The sequence below is a fragment of the Cydia fagiglandana genome, chromosome 16 (assembly GCF_963556715.1).
Source record: "Cydia fagiglandana chromosome 16, ilCydFagi1.1, whole genome shotgun sequence".
Lineage (NCBI taxonomy): Eukaryota > Metazoa > Arthropoda > Insecta > Lepidoptera > Tortricidae > Cydia > Cydia fagiglandana.
Window position 1 is genome coordinate 7064229 of NC_085947.1, and position 19533 is coordinate 7083761.

At 40.0% G+C, this 19533-nt stretch overlaps 2 protein-coding genes across 2 annotated transcripts in view; one reads left to right on the forward strand and one right to left on the reverse strand.

Moving 5' to 3' along the window:
• Positions 1-1253: 1253 nt before the first annotated feature.
• Positions 1254-18758, reverse strand: LOC134671817 (putative glycerol kinase 5). The gene is made up of 11 exons (XM_063529643.1): positions 18503-18758; positions 17886-17979; positions 17207-17376; positions 16245-16334; positions 12132-12246; positions 10446-10648; positions 8457-8688; positions 6536-6630; positions 5814-5977; positions 3527-3660; positions 1254-3118 (listed from the first exon to the last, which is right to left on the reverse strand). The coding sequence occupies exons 1-11, from the start codon at positions 18602-18604 to the stop codon at positions 2865-2867; spliced, it is 1653 nt and encodes a 550-aa protein (XP_063385713.1). The 5' UTR covers positions 18605-18758; the 3' UTR covers positions 1254-2864.
• Positions 18759-19005: 247 nt separating this feature from the next.
• LOC134671876 (CREB-regulated transcription coactivator 3) overlaps positions 19006-19533 on the forward strand; it is a 40045-nt gene continuing 39517 nt past the window's right edge. Inside the window, exon 1 of the mRNA XM_063529735.1 lies at positions 19006-19237. Within this exon, the coding sequence (XP_063385805.1) occupies positions 19124-19237 (114 nt within the window). The 5' untranslated portion in view covers positions 19006-19123. The remainder of the gene's footprint in view (positions 19238-19533) is intronic.

Here is a 19533-nt window from a genome sequence, read left to right on the forward strand (position 1 = left end):
TTTCTGAGCGAAATGAAATTATTAGATAGGTTAGCGCGTTTCTTTCTTACTTTTGTATACAAAACAGTCTAAAGTCTAAATATAAAATATGGATCTAAAATGTCATGTCATGAGGCTGCGTTTTTACAAATATGGGGTGTTAGTCTGTTAAGACGACAACAGTTTCACTCACTTGAATTTTTAGTCGCTATTGGCGACGGCGGTGCACGAGTGCAGCCGCCGCGAGCACTCGAGCCTGAGGAAGGACCCCCGACGGGCCCGAAACATTCGAGTGAGTGAAACCGTTGTTGTCTAAACAGTTTAAAATATGTCTCACGAGAGTTTAATTTCGATGGGGTATTAGTGTTCATTAAATATAGTAAATAAACATTCTAGTTATTAAATGCCTCTGTCATGTTTTTGGCTAAGTGAGCATTGAGCAAGCTAGCTGCATTTTCACAATAAGTATTATTTTTATTTATTAGTATGCCAGTAAGCCCTAACTGGTAAATTGCACAGCCTATGGCAAGAATAATAAACCTGTAGAGAAACTCTTTCGATCCCAATTTGTACTTCCATATCTAAATACTAAAAAAAAAGAAGACAAAAATTGTGGGGCGCCCTCAGTGAGTTGAAATCTATCTAAAGGGGCCCACAAATTACCAGTCTGCCGGACGATATCATATATCGATATCGGACGTTGTTCGGAGCTGTCAGCTGCCTTTTGCGTTTAACTGACAGGCTAATATCATCCGGCAAACTGGTAATCTGTGGACCCGTTTAGAAGCATCGCTGGTATATTTTTATTTATTTACTTTACGGACATCGGTAAATCCGTTTTTAGGGTTCCGTACCCAAAGGGTAAAACGGGACCCTATTACTAAGACTTCGCTGTCCGTCCGTCCGTCCGTCCGTCTGTCACCAGGCTGTATCTCACGAACCGTGATAGCTAGACAGTTGAAATTTTCACAGATGATGTATATCTTTTGCCGCTATAACAACAAATACTAAAAACAGAATAAAATAAAGATTTAAATGGGGCTCCCATACAACAAACGTGATTTTTGACCAAAGTTAAGCAACGTCGGGAGTGGTCAGTACTTGGATGGGTGACCGTTTATTTTTTTGCTACATTATCAAACTGCACAACGGGACTTAATCGCGTATTTAAGTTTTAAGATTTACCTCCGACGTTTCGAGGACGGCGTTGTCCCCGTGGTCTCGGAGAAGACTGGCTCAAGTTGACTAAATCGAATATCGTTAGTGTTGTGTGTCGACAGAGTGACATCCCTAGTGCGCAAAACGTTCAAACTGATAAACAAGACCAAGTGCGGGTAGTTCGAAAAACTCGCGCGGCTAGAAGATGTTGATGTCAACTTGAGCCAGTCTTCTCCGAGACCACGGGGACAACGCCGTCCTCGAAACGTCGGAGGTAAATCTTAAAACTTAAATACGCGATTAAGTCCCGTTGTGCAGTTTGATAATGTTTAATAATCGTGAAAGTTTAAATCAGTATTTTTTTGCTTTTTTTTTGCATTATGGTACGGAACCCTTCGTGCGCGAGTCCGACTCGCACTTGCCCGGTTTTTTTAGATAAATGGGATCGATTAATGCAGCTATGTGGCCCTTGGCTGCTAAAAGGTTGCCGACCGCCGGTTTATTTATTTACTTTACGGACATTGGTAAATCCGTTAAAAAGGGCCACTAAGACACAATCAACTCCCATTTCTCTATCAGTGACTTATGTTTAGCTGCATTTTTAGAGTTAAAATCTAGCTCAATACAACCTAGTTTTTGTGAAGATTATTTATCCATTAATTTTCTCAATATTTACAATAATAGTGAGAAACTCGAGAACAGCGAACATTCAGTCATTCATAATTAATAATTAAACATATATGGGCATTTTCATTTAAGTTTACGCTAACTTACATTACACATAATGTATTTTACTTAATCTGTGCATTTTCAGACGCCACTTAAACGTTTGATATTGATTATCACATTAAAGACGGCCTCTAACCATCGCTACAATTTTAAATGAACAGGCTTAATTAACAAAAAAACTTAGATACAGGATTAAATGGTACTGCTGCTGATAATTGCCTGTATTCTGTATTGTATTCTTATATTATAACCTCAAAACACTTATAAGCTACGTATAAAAACAGCGAACTCTGGCATGACCCTTTTTATGTAAGCTTACACTGCACACTACGCTACACCTAAGAAACTAGTAGGTATAGTCAGAATTTTTTACTCTGTCTGAATTTTATAAACAAAATACGCACATCTTAAAAAAATCTAACTATGAAGCTATTCCACGTGTAGCCCCGTGCGTTTTATTACATATTTTTTTTCAGTGTTATAAGTCGATGATTATTTTCTGAGCATATTTCTTTATGTTATATCTTTCATTGTCACAGAAAGAGACACTCCTATACCTATACTGCAAAACGTAATTCAACACCAAAAATAGTAAGAAAATGTTGCCACTTTTTACTAGCGCGTCTTGTATTTATGTAAAAATAAGTAAATAAAAGTACTTTTTTATATCGTAGGAGTAAAATTACTAATAAATAAATTATCTTAGCATGATTATTTATCAAAAGGAATTTACTATTTTACAGACAAATTATTGCAGTGGCAACATTGTCTTACTGTTATTGGTCTTGAATTACGTTTTGCAGTTTAAATCTTCAGATATTACACGTGTTTACGGGGCAACGCTAAACCATTTCGTGGAATGCTTCCTATAAAGTAATAGGGTTATCACTGTTGAGTGTATCTTCACGAATCAATCTAAAAACATCAGGGCAAGATATATATCACCTAATTATAGGCAGGCACGCGACGAGCAGCGCCAGCAAGTAGAAAAGCCACCGCTATGTGTACTTACCGTTTCTTCTTGAGGGTACCTTAAAGCTGTTTTGTGGGGTCACTGAACTGCTACTCGAGTCTGAGACTGTGGAGAGACTCTGTTGAGACTTGTTAGCTGTGTACCAACCGCACATGCGTTTGACCGCGTCCTCCCAGCGGTTGAAAGTGACGTCATATGCTTTTTTGACGTGCGGCCGTGGATTGAATACGCAGGCGACTTTGCGCATTGATTTTAGCTCCGCTTTGGATTTCCATATACCTGTAACGAGGTAAACAGTTTATTAATAACAGTGTCTAAATGTTATATTATAACAACCGAATAATCGTTTTTTCATGGGAAATATGATATATTTCCGAGATCTCGGTAAGGCTTAAAATAAAGCCCATTTCAAAATGTAGGTAGTTATAATACAAAATAAATATCTGATGATCCGAGATTTCCTTAAAAAATATTAAGACAAGATTGTAAGAAGTCGGCGGCGTTATGTATTTATTTATACGTTTTTGGTCAGATCGTGTTGAAAATCTAAGAGCTGAAAATATCAAATTTGTAACGAAATTGTCAGCTCAATCAGCACCATCTTTTTTTGGTCAGTTCCTCCAGCAGGTGTGCCATGAAGTCTCTATTGGACATTCCACCGTCAACTCTAAACCTACTGATATGTACCTAGTTGCAGGCCTACGACATGAGCGCAGCCGAGTGAGGACATCTCTGTGTGCACGGGCCGCTCTACACGGAGCCCGGTCAGGTCCGCCACCAGCTGTGCGATGAAATCGTTGTTGGAGACGCCGCCGTCCACTCTGGAAATATCAATGTTGGATATTAACTTCAATAGTCGACATTATACACGCGTTTGACATGCCTACAAATGGCGGTGAGGTATTGACGAGTAAATAGAATCTGTACACCTTAGATAGCCTTAGTTTCGGATCGACTTATTTATTTATTTACTACACTTGACTACTACTACACTAGGTGCGCTATATGTCTAAGCGCATTCGGAAAAATCCGATACGAAAAAGCTTTATCTCTGCGCAATAAGAGCGAAAAAGTCGTCGTTCAGCTCGGCTCGCATCGGCGCCTGCCGACACGTCCACGGCTTTTTCGCTCTTATTGCGCGGACATAGAGCTTTTGCCTATAGGCTTTTGCCGAATGCGCGTCGATATATCTGGGGAGATCCTTAGTCGTTGGAGGCTTCATGCCGACGAAGGATGTTTCTGATTAGTATGGGGCCTGGAATCATTACTCTACAAATGAATTAGGGCTGATTTAGACGGCGCGCGCACTCGCATGCGATTTTAGTTACATTGCGGGCTGTTGGTTACTTCCAATTCAGCCGACCGATCAAAACCCGCAATGTAATGAAACTCGCATGCGAGTTCTCGCATCGTCTAAATGAGCTCTTACTGTAATACCTGATAATGTTGAACTGATAGTTGTTCTCCTCGCGCACGCAGTAATACAGCTGCGCTATCCGGAACGCGAGGGACTCCAACACTGCCCTCACTAGGTGCGCTTTAGTTGTTGAGGGCTTCATGCCAACTAAGGACGATTCTCATTTTGTATGGGGCCTGGAATCATTACTGTACAAATGAATGACTGTAATACCTGATAATGTTGAACTGATAGTTGTTCTCCTCGCGCACGCAGTAATACAGCTGCGCTATCCGGAACGCGAGGGACTCCAACACTGCCCTCACTAGGTGCGCTTTAGTTGTTGAGGGCTTCATGCCAACTAAAGACGATTCTCATTTGTATGGGGCCTGGAATCATTACTGTACAAATGAATGACTGTAATACCTGATAATGTTGAACTGATAGTTGTTCTCCTCGCGCACGCAGTAATACAGCTGCGCTATCCGGAACGCGAGGGACTCCAACACTGCCCTCACTAGGTGCGCTTTAGTTGTTGAGGGCTTCATGCCAACTAAGGACGATTTTCATTTGTATGGGGCCTGGAATCATTACTGTACAAGTGAATGACTGTAATACCTGATAATGTTGAACTGATAGTTGTTCTCCTCGCGCACGCAGTAATACAGCTGCACTATCCGGAACGCGAGGGACTCCAAGACTGCCCTCACTAGGTGCGCTTTAGTTGTTGAGGGCTTCATGCCAACTAAGGACGATTCTCATTTGTATGGGGCCTGGAATCATTACTGTACAAATGAATGACTGTAATACCTGATAATGTTGAACTGATAGTTGTTCTCCTCGCGCACGCAGTAATACAGCTGCACTATCCGGAACGCGAGGGACTCCAAGACTGCCCTCACTAGGTGCGCTTTAGTTGTTGAGGGCTTCATGCCAACTAAGGACGATTCTCATTTGTATGGGGCCTGGAATCATTACTGTACAAATGAATGACTGTAATATCTGATAATGTTGAACTGATAGTTGTTCTCCTCGCGCACGCAGTAATACAGCTGCGCTATCCGGAACGCGAGGGACTCCAATACTGCCCTCACTAGGTGCGCTTTAGTTGTTGAGGGCTTCATGCCAACTAAGGACGATTCTCATTTGTATGGGGCCTGGAATCATTACTGTACAAATGAATGACTGTAATACCTGATAATGTTGAACTGATAGTTGTTCTCCTCGCGCACGCAGTAATACAGCTGCGCTATCCGGAACGCGAGGGACTCCAAGACTGCCCTCACTATGTGCGCTTTAGTTGTTGAGGGCTTCATGCCAACTAAGGACGATTCTCATTTGTATGGGGCCTGGAATCATTACTGTACAAATGAATGACTGTAATACCTGATAATGTTGAACTGATAGTTGTTCTCCTCGCGCACGCAGTAATACAGCTGCACTATCCGGAACGCGAGGGACTCCAACACTGCCCTCACTAGGTGCGCTTTAGTTGTTGAGGGCTTCATGCCAACTAAGGACGATTCTCATTTGTATGGGGCCTGGAATCATTACTGTACAAATGAATGACTGTAATACCTGATAATGTTGAACTGATAGTTGTTCTCCTCGCGCACACAGTAATACAGCTGCGCTATCCGGAACGCGAGGGACTCCAACACTGCCCTCACTAAGTGCGCTTTAGTTGTTGAGGGCTTCATGCCAACGAAGCCCGATGCCGCTGAGCCGTCGTTGTATGGCGCCTGGAATAATAGGGAGTAATACTGCAATGTTCTGCCGCCAGAGTGCAGCACTAATTTGTTTAGTAAACCATAGAGTAACTTGTACATACTAGGCCTTAAACAGTTTTTTGACAAGTTTTCACTATGACATTGATGCACCAAGGCGGTTTGTTTACAGGTGGCTCACCGCGAAACGCGAAAATCGAACTTACTTTATCTGCCTCTCTATCGATCGAATAAGCAAGAGTAATAGAGAGGCAGAAATTGAACTTTCATTTGTCGTGTTTCACGGTAAGCCATGTGACCTCACTAGGTCACATGGCTTACCGTGCGTCATGCGTCACTACGCATGATGTGTCATTGATGATATCAAAGAGGTTTGTTTACTCGCTATATGCTAGTGGTGCCATCTACGCAGAGCTTTGCCTAATATTCCATATTGAGCTTTAGGTTAAAGCGGCGGTGCTGAATGAAAAGCGATGCGAATTTAATACTTTCGGAGGCAAATATTGATTTCTTAAGAGGCCCACAGATTACCAGTTCGCCGGACGATATCCACGTGGTTGTGTTTATTCTTACCCCTAATCCACTGAATGCCGGAATAAAGTAGACTCCATCGGTGTCTGGGACTGATTCAGCAATGCTTGCCGAGTCCTGAGGGTTCTCAAAAAGACCTGGAAATTAAAAAAAAACAATGTTAGGAAATAATAATAAAATAACCGGGCAAGTGCGAGTCGGACTCCGTACCATAATGCAAAAAAAACGGAAAAAAATGCAAAAAAAAAACGGTCACCCATCCAAGTACTGACCACGCCCGACGTTGCTTAACTTTGGTCAAAAATCATGTTTGCTGTATGGGAGCCCCACTTAAATCTTTATTTTATTCTGTTTTTAGTATTTGTTGTTATAGCGGCAACAGAAATAAATCATCTGTGAAAATTTTGGGTACGGAACCCTAAAAAAGGGTTTATTCGCAGCAATATAAACAAATAAAAAAAACTAAAAATTCAAATGAAAGTGAAGTGGCATCAATATTGAACAATTCGTTTTCATTCAAACGTCATGTGAAAATTTTGGTAAATATCAAGCGAAATTCACATGCAGACAAAGCAATTTTTGCAAAATTACTGAGTGTAAAAATAAAAATAATCCACTTTTGTACAGTCGCCATCAGATATATCGGAGCGGCCAAGGTGTTCACAATATCTAAACACGCACTCTAACGCCGTAACGCCTTGACAATAGAGGCGTGTATAGATATTTGTGAGCGCCTTGACCGCTCAGATATATCTGATGGCGACTGTACATTAAGAAATAAATCACGCCACGCATGTTTCTCGCTTTTTGCACTTTTGTTTGATAAACTGTACAACGGTGGACCTTATTACAAAAGGCATAAGGTCCAGGTAAGTTAACAGTGTGGGCGATGGTACGAGTTTGTATGCTACATTGTTCAATAAAGTTTACGGTTCGAAATTATGTCAAGCGTGGCTCACTCCGCGATTTCGTCGCTTTGCTACAGGTAGCTAAAAGTACATCCGTTCCACTCAATTTTGGGGAAAGCCATAAACCGCGCGTGGCGCTGTCGCCACCTAGCGGCCATATCTGTGCTAATCGTAACAGACGCATTTTGTTAGAAAGTGTCTTCTGTACCTAGTACTGTTATTTATTCTGTGATTATGTTCAAGAAATTTGACGATGATGCAACAAATAATGTAGTTTGCATTGCATCTGACAGCTTTTTACTAGTAGGTGAGACTCTAGTTTTAATTCAATTATAATAATGATAATATTGTATCAATGACCCGGCAAGTATTTGTCAATAAATAAAACCGGCCAAGTGCGAGTCGGACTCGCGCACGAAGGGTTACGTACCATTACGCAAAAAACGGCAAGAAGAATCACGTTTGTTGTATGGGAGCCCCACTTAAATATACTTGGTCAAGTAGATACTGTCAGTAGAAAAAGGCGGCAAATTTGAAAAATGTAGGCGCGAAAGGATATACATGTATGTAGTCTCATAGACCACAACCAATCCAATGATCCAACAATCCAATAATACGATCCAATGGTTCCAATGATGACTACGACCGCTCTGTCAAGAGTGTCCCGATCAAGAAGAGAGAGTCTCATAGAAAATTTTAATTTCGCGCCTTTTTCTACTGACAAGATTTGCTTGACCCTCTATATTTATTTTATTCTGTTTTTAGTATTTGTTAGCGGCAACAGAAATAAATCATCTGTGAAAATTTTAACTGTCTATCACGGTTCATGAGATACAGCCCGGTGACAGACAGACGGGACAGCGGAGTCTTAGTGATAGGGTCCCGTTTATACCCCTTGGGTAAAAAACTTTACCCTAAACAGCGATTGTGTCGATTATTTTATATCTGCAACCGACACGGCCATCCTGAGTCAGGATTCCTGACCATTACACGTCCTCGTATCAAATAGCCCACCGGAGCTCAAAGGTACACAGAATTTCTGGCCAGTTACTTACCTAAGTTCTGTGCCCACTTGATAATAGAGGCAGTATCGTTGTTGGAGCCCTCAGCGGAGTACACCAGCTCATCCCCCAGCCTCCAGCCCACGATGGGGTACAGACCGGCCACGTTGGCGTGGGGCACGGAACCCGTGTTTATGTTAAAGAAGGTACCCGTGCCCATGGTGAGCTTCACGTCTCCGACTTCGAAGCAGCAGGAACCCCACATTGACGCTGTTTGGTCGGCCATCTGTATGTAGAAAATCTATGATTAAGTCTCGGAAATTTGGTATAGCTTTCTAAAGATTCTTATACCTGTTAACTGACGGGTATAGAAGCCAAAACGCCTCTGTCCATAATCGCCCATATCCATTATATCCCCCTCAATTTATGACAATAATTTCGATATGCGCGAAACATGAACACAAGCGTTTTAGTCCTATACCCCTCAAATATTTGCGTTCGAGTTATTAAGGGTAGAGTAGAAAGCCAGATGTTCGTAGGTACGGATATGTATGTTTACTCACGAAGGTACTCGACCCGCCAATCTGTATTCATTATTCAAATTAGTGCGGAACGAGAGGGCAAGGAATCGAGGGCGTCTTCGTGAGTAAACAGATTTGTAAGTGATACTAGCCCCTTCCATTGATATAGGTGTAGGTACAGTCAAGGAATTTAAATTCCGACCCATTTCGTACTTTGTCACAGTGACAACCGTATGAGGTCTCTAGCGGCTTTCATATTGATTGTCACTGTGACAAAGTACGAAAAGGGTCGGAATTTAAATTCCTTGACTGTACAGTCAAAGTCAAATACACGGCGGGGACGACCTAGGAAGCCAAATCTATTGCAATTTATATCCTTAGCCCTATGAAATTATAAGTGCGTATGCCACTTTGGCTGTCCTCAGTCCTCTACAAGTTTTAGGTACAATATACTTAGAACAGCAAAAGACCAAAGAGAATAGAGTGTATAGAGACGGATAGTCAAATTAACTATGTAGCCACTGTAAATTTACTGCTATCTTTCAACAGAACATAAAACTGTCGCCATTTGAACACATAGGTATTAGTGAAAGAATAATGATCAAAGTCAAATGGCGTTCTAACAGTTTTTTAATCGTCTGTAGAAAGATGGCAGTAAATGTATTGTAGCTACATAATTTACCATGACAGTAACTCTCTATTTCAAATTCTCTTTGAAAAGACTAAGTCGTAATACGGGTTACGTAACGTTTAACTGTAATTATTTAAATTGCCGATGCCGTGTGTGATCGTCATTTAAGTGGCTACAAAATTAACCCGCACTTTAGCCTCACGTAGCCGTACATAGGTATAGATAATTAAAAAGACTATTCGTTTTTTAAATATGTATGTTTAACCCTTAAATGCATGATTTAAAACAACCATAATAAATATCATTTTGGATACCTGCATATTGAGCCACGGGCCATCAAAATATACGATGTAGATCTACATTATCATGTATTTAAGGGTTAATACATGGTACTTAATGAAGTCACCTTATTTTTATATAAGAAATGAACATTGATACCGTTTACATACGATATGTACACAAGATAGTTATGATCGGTATTGGACATCCCAAACGGTACTAGCAATAATCCTCTTGATGGCAGCACGCTCCTTAATTTTTTTCAACGACATCTCCTAATTCCTAACCAACGCCATACTTACACAACTTATGATAGGTATCGCATGGCCCCATATATCAGGCGTAGTGGTCCCGAAGTGCTTGCCCGCCGTATCCACTATGGTGGGTAGCACGCTGCGCGGTATCTTGAAGAGGGATAGCGCCCAACCGCCCCATTCCATACCGGACGTATACTTACACAGCTTATGATAGGTATCGCATGGCCCCATATATCAGGCGTAGTGGTCCCGAAGTGCTTGCCCGCCGTGTCCACTACGGTGGGTAGCACGCTGCGCGGTATCTTGAAGAGGGATAGCGCCCAACCGCCCCATTCCATACCGGCCGTATACTTACACAGCTTATGATAGGTATCGCATGGCCCCATATATCAGGCGTAGTGGTCCCGAAGTGCTTGCCCGCCGTGTCCACTATGGTGGGTAGCACGCTGCGCGGTATCTTGAAGAGGGATAGCGCCCAACCGCCCCATTCCATGCAGAAAGGGTCGAAGAAACCAGTGGCTGATGCTGATGAGACGTCCGAAACGTGGATTTTACCTCCTGTTGTAGAATAATTAAATAGTAGGTTTAGGTAACTGTTCAACCTTTAAATAGATTAAGTTGTTGTAAGAACTGTCGCTGTACAAGATACAACTATAAGTCAGAGAGGAAAATAGAAGATTTACTAAAACATAAATATACACACATCATCAGAGCCAGACATGATGAAAATGGGGCCAACTGCGAAATATACGCTGTACAAACATAAAAGATGTTTCTAAAGCAGCCCAGCTGTTTTTGCGAAAATAGAGAATATAATCACATATATCTCACACACACAAGCACAAAGCTCCTACACGTACTTCGAAATATTGTAGGCGTATAAAAATGCAAATTTGTGATGCGCAGGAAAATTATTTTGAATACGATTGTTATATTTTGTCAAGGATTCTACTTAAACTTGACCTACGGGAACTAAATAGATATATTATATACGTACAACAAGAAACAGACGATGTAATTATCATAATGGAGAATGAGGAGAAACTTGGAGGTGGAAGAACTGGTGGGCGAGCCCAACATCATCGGCGAGAGCAAGGCTGCTCGACTTCGCTGGCTCGGCCATGTGGAGAGGATGGGAGAGGATCGTGCGGCCAAAAGGGCTTATCTGGGGCGACCAACTGGGAGACGTCCGGTCGGAAGGCCTAGGTACCGATGGATCGACGAGGTCCAGAAAGACCTGTGTGGTATACAAGCGGCTGAATGGCGTCAAATCGCACAGGATAGGAACGAATGGCGCAATCTAGTGTCGGAGGCCAAGATCCACTTCGGGTCGCTGAGCCAGCGAAGTAAGTAAGTAAGTAATTATCATACCGTTCAGTTTCCTAATGAGAGTCTCAACAACATTGTAAAGCAATTTGTGCTAGTTTTATACATGCACAAGTTAAAAATACTTTTATTTCTTAATTTTACCAAATAAACTATAAGTTTTTTTATCGACATCCACTCAAGGGCATCTTAGCGTTGAGTCGGAGAACGCATAACATAAACTATCATAAATCATTATAACAAGCAAAACCAGTATTTCGAATGGTGTCGATGTCGCGGTAAAAGTTCGTGGAAGATTTTACGTCAGACACGCAAGTTTAGAGGAAATAGTTATATACCAACCTCGTTTTCAATGGAACAATAAATTGGAAAAAGGATCGGCAAAATTACATAGGTAATACCTTTACAATAGTAATACCCTAAAATTCGAGTAGTCTTTAGTATATAACTTCGCCTCAACTAATATATAAGTAATCAAAATATTATTGGTTTATTATAATTATTATCATCAGTTCATCATGTAGGTTTTCAAACCAGTTTTAGAACAATTAAGGTTTTTAAGAGGAAGATGGAGACTAATGGTCCTAATGGAGAAGTAATCGCTTTAAGAAAAATTATAATTATCGAATAAAACGACACTCAGAACGCGAACTACGAAAAAAACTTACGGACACGGTATACGTATACCTAATATACAAAATGTTGTAAAATGTACCTGTAAGTTTGTGCAACAGCCACGTATCCAGTGTCCCGAACATGACGTCATCCCTTTTTGCAGCTTCTTTCAGCGGAGCGATGTTTTGTAACGCCCAGCTTAGCCTTAATGTAGTCTAAAAAAAAAGAAAATAAAAGACAAGTGTGAGTCAGACTCGGCCGCCGAGGATTCCGTACTTTTTAGTATTTGTTGTTATAACGGCAACACAAATACATCATCTGTGAAAATTTCAACTGTCTTATCTAGCTATCACGGTTCATGAGATACAGCCTGGTAACAGACAGACGGACAGTGGAGTCTTAATTAGTAATAGGGTCCCGTTTTTACCCTCTTCTGGGTACGGAACCCTAAAAACATCCATATTTATTTATAAATTTAATATTTTTTTATTACATATATTGTACATATAAGGTAAAACTAAGGTTCCTAGCGCAATCCTTTCGCAAAATCATAATTCTTATACACCGAACACTTTTATCGTATGTCGTGAAACGTCATCGTTAGCAAAAATGCCTGCTGCCAAAACAGAAGGGAAAAGCGATACTTACTCAAAAAAGACCTATTTATAACCGAAGATTCTGAAGTTACGAGGCCTGTGACTGATAACTTGATAAGAGTGATTAGCCTACTAATTTAAAATAGTAGGTAAAAATGTGTCAAAAATGAGTGACTAGATACAATCAAATTCTTATTTGAAAAAAAAACATAATTTACCGAACGAAAGCGATAGTATCCGTTTCGACTTGGGCAAAAAATCGTTTGTATATCCGGATGTTCTCCTCTACATTTAGATATTATCAAAACTAGATTCCACACAACTAGTTTTATTTTATGTACATACTAGAGTCTAGACGAATAGATAGATCTAGATATCACACGCCTGACGCCTGTGTGAAAAATTAATGGGGTTGATTTCCAGTTTGATAAATATCATATAAATGTTTTAATCCAGGATATCGTTTTTTTTTGTTAGCCTTGTTAAGTGTCCCACTGCTGGGCAAAGGCCTCCCCTCGCTTCCTCCACTCGACCCTGTCTGTTGTAGTTTTCCGCCAATCCGGATAAAATGCGTTATAATGCGTTTCTGTATCATGGATATCCATTGCCTAATGGAAAATGGAAATCATCCCCATTATATTTAATGGCATTTGGAAAAAAACTTGTAGGTAAGTAAAAAAAAAAATTCTGTCAACGTGTTATTGGCCAGCCTGTAGTAAGGCACGCATAGTGATATCGTCGGGTGACAAGCAAAAGTCACTAAGTACTATCAAAAAATTAAAGTAACAATGCACTTTACTACACTTGTAACACGGGTTATTGTTCAATAATTTCAATAGTGTTAGTTAGTGACTTTTGCTTGTCACCCGACGCTATACGAATGTGGTATGTCAGAGCGTCTGGGCACACTTTACACACAGTCACATACACACATGTATACTGCCTCTAACAAAGGCTCTGAGCCAGATTCGATAACAATACAGGTCACAACGATCATTGTCGCATTTCTCACGTTGCAATTCGTTGCATAAGCGACTATGAAATGATCGTTGCCGTTCCATGGTATAGCATTCCGTCAGTGTCGCTTAGGGTGGTATTCCACCTGTCCAATTTATTTGTCCAATGTCACGATCTTATTTGTAAAGCTATAGAAGCGTGTCACATATTTTTACGGCCTCCGAAGTGTAACATATTATTGGAGGTGACTGTACATGCTGTATCGATATAAATAAATCAAAATATATAATAAAAAATATCCTTAAAGCCGCGGACTGGACACAAGTGGTAAATCGAGGCCATTCATAATCCATACAAGTCAGGATTCGAACTCACGACCTCCAGTTTTTGGTATATGCAAATTCATAAGAGCGCGTCATTTATTTTTGCGCGCGTTGCTAAAACTATAAAAACCGGCCAAGTGCGAGTCGAACTCGCGCACGAAGGGTTCCGTACCATTACGAAAAAATCGGAATAAAAATAACGTTTGTTGTATGGGAGCCCCACTTAAATATATATATTTTTGTTTTTAGTATTTGTTGTTATAGCGGCAACATAAATACCTAAATAGATCATCTCTGAAAATTTCAACTGTCTAGCTATCACGGTTCATGAGTTACAGCCTTGTGACACACAGACGGACGGACAGACAGACAGCGGACGAGTCTTTAAGGCGGTTGTCACACTGCCGCCGCGTCTCGTTGCGAGACGCGAAGCAACGGACTCGCATGCGGGGACAACGCACCAACGTCCGAGTTTTCTCCGCATCTCCGTCCGGAGCTGCGATGCGACAGACAGCGGAGTCTTTAATAGGGTCCCGTTTTTGCCCTTTGGGTACGGAACCCTAAAAACGCTCAAATACGAATACAGCAGAATAATGGAGTGTAGTAGGTACATATTATATTTATCTGAACAAAGGTGTAAAAGGTTGTATATAATTGACGAACATTAACATACAAATAATGAATACTTATACATTGTATGGTTCACGACATTTTCATGTTCACAATTTTGCACCTTACCCCTTTGCAATAAGGAGGACAATGTATACATATATTTGACGTCCTCAGTGCCCTTTCAATGAACCTTGTGTTTGAACCTTCAACAAAACAACTTATAATTATTATTTATTAAGTGTAGCATCGAAGTATGTGCGTTTTTTAATTGTTCGATAATCAGTCTTAACTCCTCGAGTTATGGTGCAGTTTAAAATGGGCCTTCGATTTACTTTATCAATACTTAGATAATTAGTGCCCTAAACAAGAAAGGAAACTTTATATTTACGAAATAAATAATTATGTTATCACAAAGGTAATAAACTAACCCGTTTACAAAATCACTTACTTACTCTAATTAGTTAATTACCTACCTATTTACCTATTTTGCTCTTGATGAACCTACTACCTAGTATGTATTATTCTACGACGGTGGCAAACAACCATACGGCCCGCATGATGGAAACAGGGCTATAACCGCGAAAATCGAAGTTCGCAAATTGTGGGCATTTTTCTCTGTCAGTCTTATTATGCCTTCATTGGAGTAAAAGAGAAAGATCCCCGCAATTTGCGGATTTCGGTTTTCGCGGTGCGGGAAAACCCTCAGGTGCGGGAACCCGCGTGATGGATATGTTATGAACGCTACAGGGGTGTCACACGAGACTTATCGACCCTTTCAATCGAATCATCGTCGCCGTAAATAATCAAATCATAACTGGAGGCCTAATCACAAGGCGGCACAATGAGATTAGAGACTTATTCTGTGAACTTTGTCAACACGCGTGGGGCAACGTAACAAAAGAACCAATAATCTCGGAAAATGACTGCGGCCTACGTGCAGATCTATCTTGTCGTGGCGTTTGGGATGCGCAGAGGGAGGCATTGTTTGATATCCGTGTCGTCGACACTGACGCTCCTTCTTACCTCTCACGACCCGTCACATCTGTACTAAAATCAGCTGAAGACGAAAAGCAGAGAAAATATTCCACGGCCTGTGAAATGCGACATGCAACGTTCACCCCACTTGTAACATCTGTTGACAGCGTCTATGCACCCCAAATGTCCTCCTTTATAAAACATATGGCAGAAACCATATCTCAACGGTGGAACCGTTCTCTAAGCACCATACTGGGCTGGCTGAGATGTAGGATCAGTATCGCCGTTATACGCGCCACCAGCATGTGTATCCGAGGCACACGCCACCGTTTTAAGTCGACCGCCAGGTGGCTTGGGTTCGACGACGGTGCCGCCCTTCCACACATCGATTGAAACCACTTTTCTACCCTACCCACATATGTATTACCTAACCCTTTGCCTATGTACTTATGATTGTTTTAATGTAATAAATTTTTGTTGGATCAAATCATAATAACGACATATGCATGTATAGGTAGTTTATGGGACGGCGGGTGTTGCTAGGCGCCCCCCCTAAAAAAGTTCGCCGCTGAAGAGGAGTCCTTTAAAAAAAACGGTAACGGTATTTGGTAAAAAGCGGACCGGTGTCTCAGAGACGCGAGTTTATCGCGTAAGGCCATTATTTTTAGGAAGTTTCCTTCATTTCAAAATGTGTGTTTTCGCTTCTTCTACCAAATAAAAATAATATAATTAGAAAAAGGACGTACATACCTGTGTGTTCATGAATTTAAGGACACTTCCGGCTCGGAACTTTTGACTCCTCATTATTAAATACAAGACGTATGCGCCGGCCTTGAATAGCTGAAAGAAAACTTCTTATTACAGCATAGTATGTACACATATTTCATAGTTTGATGTGCGTCCAGACCTAGCGAACACGCTACGAATGCTCTTTGCGGAGGATTAACAGCGCGCGCGCAATGCATGCGGTTCTCTATGGCGCGCGGCGCAGTCGCCAGATTTGGACGCACTCTGAGCTATTTTAAACGTGCACAACTCACATACGCCGTCAATACAATTTGGATCCTCTGTACTTTGAAATAAGTTTGATATTAGAATGGACAAAAATTTAAAGAGTTCGTAACTTAACTTGAACCACACGTTGTTTAAAAAATTTGCCAAAATATTCAGGATATTTTTGGCATTAGGCTACTTGTCAATCTTGTTATTCTTTAATGAACTTTCTACATAGACTTTAGATTCAATTTGGTTTGTTTCGCCCAGCGACTAGCTTCGCCAGAAACAGAACTAAATATAGACTGCAACAAGTAACAATTGATAAAGATCTGGATGACGACTATATTTAATTCATTAGGGCAAGTTCTATAGTGGTTATTTTTGTCAAAAGACGTTACAAAGTAAGCACAATGTACATTGATGAACGCGTCACATAATGTAATTAGAACCTTAAGCCCTTGACATAGAGTTCAAAGTCAGTGAGAAGGCCGCAAACATTCTATCATCCTGATATACTGTTTAGTATGCTAATTATAATGGGTTTGTTTAACAAAAGCAATCTGGCTTAGCACAGGAGCGCCACGACAGTATCTCGCGCGCAAGATAGACTGCCCTTATTAGTTTTTCTGTGTTAAATATTAGAGTAGGATGGATAGTCCGTGGAAATACTATGTGCCCTCCTGATTTAAGTCTTCTGACATTACATTTACACTTACCTTCCAAGTATAAGATTCATTCCATTGATTGACCAGTTTGTCGGCTCTGAGATCCTTCCATGTGATGAACCTATGGAATGGTTTGCCCGTCTCTCGTGACCAATTGATGAATGTGCTTCTCTGTGTGGATATTCCCATCGCTGTGATTTGTGCTGCCGATAGTTTGGCATCTGCAAATACACTTTTCAATTATATAGGATGACAATGAACGTTTCTACATACTCAAATGAGAAAATGTATATATGATGCTAGCAGTGGCGGCGCATCCATAAAAGCCGATTCCCACCGGCTTGCCTGTTTTTGGACGTTTGAGCAGAGTTGTAAAGGAAATATGTAAACCAAATTAGCCCCGGCTTGCCTATGGATGTGTCTGACACGCCGCCACTGGATGCTAGCTGCACAAAGTGCATAAACGCAATAAATTACTTCATTTTTATACCACAATTTTTTAGGTAATTTTGGTTATAGAAATAAAATCCACTTACTGAAATTAAAACATTATGGCTAAATGAAAAAGTTTTTTTTTTAAATACAGAGACAAGAGTTCTTCTTCTTTTAGAATGTGATGCACATTATGGCTTTTAGCAGACCATCACTATTTCTGATGGATGTAATAGATGTCTGAAATACTCCAAGAATGTAAATGTAATAGATGTCTCAAAAAACAATTAAATATTACCTTTGATTGAAATTAACACAACTTGTACTACTGATTTCCATAGCTCCTCAGGATCTATTTCCACAAACCCCGGACTTGGATAGTGTAATTTGACCTGCAAGCCGAAATATTGTTATAGCCAGTCAAACAACTTTGTCATTAGAAAAAAGCGTAAATTTCAATTTTTTTATGGGAAATTTTCTTCAGACTTTTTTCTGCTGACGGAAATGGCTTGACAGACTATACTAACAACAGTAGTTTTTTTTTAATCATTACCGCCCATTATCGGGAAGTACTAATACAATCAAAATTACTAATTCAATATTCAATAAGCCAATTACTATCTGATAAAACTTGTTTGACTGCACAAACTCCATATTTAAATTTGCCAACTTGCCAAATAAATTTACAATGTAACGAAGGAATTAAGAGTACCGAATTTATTTCATCTATAAACAAGACGACTTATAGGTTGATAATGAAACTTGAGTAGAACAATTAAAATTAGATTGTTTATTTTTTTAAGAATGTCTTTTTTTATATGGAGATAACTGCTTATAGAATAATGGGACTTTTAAATGATAAAAGCAATCTGCCTTGTTTATTTGCCTGCTTTAATATAAAAACTCAAAACATACCTGGTCAACAGCACTTCCAACAGTTTCGGCTTTAGAATTATATATAAAAGAACGTATCGTAGTAGTTCCTATATCTAGTGTTAGTATGTATTTTTCCGCCATTATTATTTCGCTGCGGGCTAAAGCTTTAATATTTTAGTAACACTGTGTCTTTAATTTTGTATTATTACAATGATAATGAATTAATTTGCATAATTTATTTTTCGTAACACGCGATGTCAATACATGTCAGTCCGCATGTCAACATGACGTATGACTGGATGACTGACAGACAGAACAACAAAACGAAACGAAACTGGGTAACAAGCATAACAAGTGAAATAGAATATTATTAACAACTTATTGCAAAATAACACGTGTATTGCTGAAATAATTGCTATTGAAGTTGCATTAAATTAAATTTATTTAATTGGCATCTAATTTGAGGAAATAATTTCTGAGTTTGTACAAGTTTCTTTGTTTTGGTTATTTTCTTTATTGTCTTTGCCTATAGACAAGTAAGTAATTTTGCAAAATAGCAACATTGAGTTTGTGTGCGACATGACAGGCAAGCGCGTTTTGGTTCTAAGAGCGCATAAAATTGTGATGTAAAAAAGGGAAAACTCTTGTTAGTCAGTCATCATGGCAAACCCTAGGAAATTTAGTGAAAAAATCGCGCTTCACAATCAAAAGCAGGCCGAAGAGACGGCCGCTTTTGAAAAGATTATGCGTGAAGTTTCAGACGCAACCAATAAGGTATGTCGCCTATTTACTCAGGCAATCGCTTCCTGGCCGTCAAATGTGCGGCCGAGACGTAAACAATAATCGTTGCAATATTCATATTGCGACTCAATAACTAACTGATTAATTAATGTTATCTAAATACAAAGGGCCAACAATAACTGCTATGTAGCAGCTACAGTGCACGAATAGATAATTGTCATTGTCAGTGCTATTCATTTACGAAGACAACAATACAGCATTTTAAAATTTTATGAGTTAGCAAAGTGTTTCTAAATTAGATCCATTGTGACATGTAAACAATAATATTG